General features: G+C 33.6%; 1 protein-coding gene across 1 annotated transcript; it reads right to left on the bottom strand.

Annotated features, from left to right (window-relative positions):
• Positions 1–1786: 1786 nt before the first annotated feature.
• Positions 1787–3687, bottom strand: LOC125859459 (protein phosphatase 2C 37-like). The gene is made up of 4 exons (XM_049539229.1): positions 3018–3687; positions 2610–2930; positions 2411–2516; positions 1787–2308 (listed from the first exon to the last, which is right to left on the bottom strand). The coding sequence occupies exons 1-4, from the start codon at positions 3543–3545 to the stop codon at positions 2031–2033; spliced, it is 1233 nt and encodes a 410-aa protein (XP_049395186.1). The 5' UTR covers positions 3546–3687; the 3' UTR covers positions 1787–2030.
• Between the last annotated feature and the right edge of the window lie 609 nt (positions 3688–4296).

Genomic DNA, 4296 nt, shown 5'->3' with positions numbered 1-4296 from the left:
GGCTGCGTAATGTTCTTACTATTGTTCACAAGACAATAAAATGGACTTAGTTAGAATCAGTTATTCTTACTTCCAATAATTTGCTGCTGTACGTGTTCAAACAACTTCATGTTGTTTATTGTGCTTTCAAGAGCTTTGAAGATTTACGGTAATAGTTTAAAGAGTATCTGGAATCACTTTCTTTGGTAATCAAGTGCTTGTTTATGTGTTAATACCAAGAGCCACTGCTTCTAATGTTGCAAAATCACAAACCTTGGAATGTTCATTACTGCTTTTCAGAATGTATGAGCGTTGGTTTAATTTTTCTCATTTTATTCTTTACTTAAGAAAGACTTCTTCACAAATGTTGGAATGGTCTATTTTTGGCCTTCTCTCGACAATGCTCTCTCTCTTATTTGTGTGCCCATTCTTATTAGACTTCTTATGCATAAATTTTGTAAATCATAATAAAAACAACTACTCCAATAATTTCAGAATGGAAAACTCTGGGTAAGATCAAGTAAGACTAAGAACTATGTATTTGGTGGTTTCATGTTGCTACTGCAACTACCTGAATCTGTCTATTTATATGATGCATTAGTAATAATATTGTTTGTTCGGGAAAGTTTCAGTGTTGGTTTAAATTAAAAATTAATCATGAGATGGTTATGCATTTTTTCCCTTTTTCAGGTTAGTTCATATAATGAAAAAACTGTAATTGAATGCAACTTTCGTTCCCCTCCTCCGATACTAACATATATCCATATATTATGTTACTTAAATCAAAGAGGATACCACATTTTTACTTACCAAGTATTCAAAGAATAGATCAGAACTATTTAAACAAATGCACTTATAATTAATTCGTAGAAAGTAGGGGTGTACATGATCGGGCTGATTCAGGTTTTTCAAATATCAAATCAAATCATTTGTGTCGAATTTTTAAATTTATAAATCAAACCAAACCAATAAAACTCGAATTTTTCAACCTCGGGTTTTTTTGGATTTTTTCAATAAAGTATTCATACAAACATATAATTTGTTTATACTTCAAATATTTCTTTAGTCCTACCAAAATACAACTATCTAAGGTGTTTCTTAAGAAAATAACACAAAATATGATATGAGTAATGACACTAAAATATCCAACAAAAAAATAATAATAATGAAATCACGTAAAACAAATATTGCAAATTAACAAAGTCATAATGAAAATAATCATAATATAAAAGTACTAAATCATGCTAAAATAAATTTAATAAGTACTAGTTACATGACAAAATATTAAAGGAAATTAAAATTAGATTTTATATTTGAATTGTCTAAACCAATGTAAAATCAAAAAACAAATATTTAATATTATTGTCATTTTTAGTGTTGAATTGATTTTCTTTTTGCATTAATATTAATTTGATTTTGATTTAAGCTTTATTATAATTACCAAACATATGTGGACTATAATATTTATAAAACCATTCAAAATTCTAAATTTCAAACTTGAAATAATATATTAAAAGATAAAAATTATGAAAAAGTATTAGAAATATTTAAAAATTATATCAAAGTAAATATTTTTATGTATAAAAATATAGTCGAATTGATTTGATCTCGAGTTGATTTTTTTTAGTTAAATTCAAACCAATCCAAATATAGTCGAGTTTTTTTTTTTCCAATACCAAACTAAATCAAACCAACCACTAATCAAATTTTTTTCTCAATTTAACTTGATTTGCAATTTAATCCAATTTTCGATTAGATTCTGTACCCCTACGTTTAGAAGTTTCTTCTCCAATAAATATGCAAAAACTTTTAACACAGTAAAAACAATCCAATTGAGCAGAAAACAAAGCCTGCAAAAATCAAAGTAGGGCGATCTGTTTCCGATGTCCAGAACACCTACTTATTAGTAATATACAAAACAGACTCTCTCCAGCTCAAGCAGTTCCCTCCCTTCGGAGAGTTGCATCCCAGGAACCAACCGTGGAAAATCTTTGCCTATACTGAAAAACACAAGTACATGTACATGCAAAACTTATAATTAAATCAATCCCTTATAGACCCCTTTTCAAATCAACGACGACAACGCTAACATTATCCGAACTGTGCCGAGCCAAAGCCAGCCTTGTCAAGAGGATTGACGCATCAGTGCAAGCCTGGTCGGAGTTCTTCCCAGATCGCAAGCACATGCGAGCTACACCACATGCTGTCTCGTTTGAGACAACATCCCATAGCCCGTCGCTCGCTAATATCAAACACTCATCTTCTACTGTTCTCTCCGTTATGGTCACCTCCGGTTCAGATGTAACATATGGTTTTAAGTAACTGTCACCTGAAAAATGTTCCAAACATAATATAAGTTCAAGGCAAATCAGGTATCAGTTGAAACTAGTTAAATTATCCTCATTGACCGTTTAACTACTGATATGCTTACCGATTGCTCGAGACATAGCCAAAACTCCAAGAACTCTTGCACCATCCCAATAGATTACACGACCGCCAGCTTCTTCAATCCGATTGAGTTCATCGGGTCGATCAGGCTACAAACAGGAACAAAACACTAATTTAGAAATACTGTTTTTACCACTCTCCAGCAACAGAAACAGAATGTTAGGAATTAATTTAGCACACACCTTGTGGTCAGTGGACAGAGGAATTGGGACACCGTTTCTGCAGAGCACAGCGCGAGAATCACCGCAGTTGGACACGACGATTTTGTTTGGAGTTAGGACGGCCACAACAGCAGTGGATCCAACAGCATCGCACTGCGGCGTCTGAAGTTCGCATCTACAATCCACAGTCTGTGTGCCTCCAGCTCCTTTCGAATATTCAACGACTTCTTTGTCCATTTTTGAGAAGCTCTGACTCATCATCTCTTTCCATGTAGCTTCCCCTGCGCTCTCAACCTCGTTCTTCACTATCTCATGCATTCTATCTTTACATTTCATCGCCGCCTACAGAAATAACAAAATTTTAGCAAAAAGGGAAAAATTGCATTTATAAAAGAGACACATAGCAGGTTGATGTTAAAGATTAATTACATGAGAGCAGCCGTGGCCGTCGTAGAGACCGAAGAAATGTAAGTTGCTGGACTTTTCATGTTTATCCTGAAGAAACGACGGGTAGATCGACACCGTATCTTCCATATCTCTTCTCCTTCCACATACAGATGTCATCCCGAATTTTGGACAGTCGGATACTCCCTGGCGTTCAATATTCAACGATATAGAAGCAGATTCCGTCAAATCCAAAGCGTTCGTTTCGGTTTCTTTATTCTCTGCTACCTTCTTTTCACCCATCTCAATTTCACTTGTGCACGGCAGCGATAGTGGCAGGGAAACAATTCTTTCCAACTTGAATCGCTTCTTCTCTTTACTATCATAGCTTTTTACCGACACAGTTTTCTCCAATTTCTGTCTCTTCCTTCCTCCATTCTCCATACTAGTCGGTGGAGCCACCGCCATATCGCTGGCAACAAATCGAAACTGATGAATTTCCATGCGTCTCCTTCTTGCAGCTTCCGTACTCGGTTCAGTTGGAGTTACAGTTTTAGTCTCACCAAAAGACATTCCGCAATTAAAAAGAAAATCGTATAACACTCACTCTTCTTCTTGTGTGTTTGATCAACCAATCGCTAAAACTTTACCGAATTCATCAACAACTGATTAATTCAAGGAAACAATAAGACGAAACAAGTAGTATAAGAAATGTAAGGAGTAAGATGCAGAGAAGAAGCCATATAAATAAATAAATATAAGAAGAGGGGAGAGGCGGCCTACTTGCGGGCAACTGCCCGTCATTGACCCGGGCAGACATTTAAAAAAAAGTATAGTTGGTGTCATATTGAACGATGAACTGAAATGTGGAGAAATCTTGACCGTTGATGATATTCATAAAAGCTTTTGTTGGACCACGTGTAAAGAAATATTTAGGTGGACAAAGTAGATCAATAAGCTTACAACACGAATTGTGTGTAACGGATCTTCTTTCTTTGACACGAGTCTTGCTGAACTGTTTCCATTTATATATATTTATAATAGTGATAGTTTGAATTAGGGCGTTGGATAAAAATCGATTTAAGTTAGAAAAATTGAACCAAATTGACTGAATAAATTAATTCTATTTGGATTTGAATTTAGTTTGATTTTAGATTTTTTAAAATTGATAATATTTAATTTGGTTTGATTTTGATAAACTGAAGAAATAATTGAATCGAATCAATAAATTACATACATATATTTTATTATTATACATGCATAACATATTATTTTATAGATAATTTTAAATATCTTATACTATGTTTATTAAAATTTATTTATA

This window comes from Solanum stenotomum, chromosome 3 (assembly GCF_019186545.1).
Source record: "Solanum stenotomum isolate F172 chromosome 3, ASM1918654v1, whole genome shotgun sequence".
NCBI classification, from domain to species: Eukaryota; Viridiplantae; Streptophyta; class Magnoliopsida; order Solanales; family Solanaceae; genus Solanum; species Solanum stenotomum.
The sequence above is the reverse complement of the archived record's forward strand: the minus strand, read 5'-3'. Positions and strand labels throughout refer to the sequence as shown.

What these genes read in the sequence shown, in the direction of transcription:
- LOC125859459 (XM_049539229.1), bottom strand. Translation starts at nt 3,545, where the DNA reads ATGTCTTTTGGTGAGACTAAAACTGTAACTCCAACTGAACCGAGTACG. An exon ending in CTCTGTCCACTGACCACAAG is followed by an intron (nt 2,517 to 2,609) that starts GTGTGTGCTAAA and finishes TCCTGTTTGTAG; the next exon opens with CCTGATCGACCCGATGAACT. An exon ending in GGCTATGTCTCGAGCAATCG is followed by an intron (nt 2,309 to 2,410) that starts GTAAGCATATCA and finishes AACATTTTTCAG; the next exon opens with GTGACAGTTACTTAAAACCA.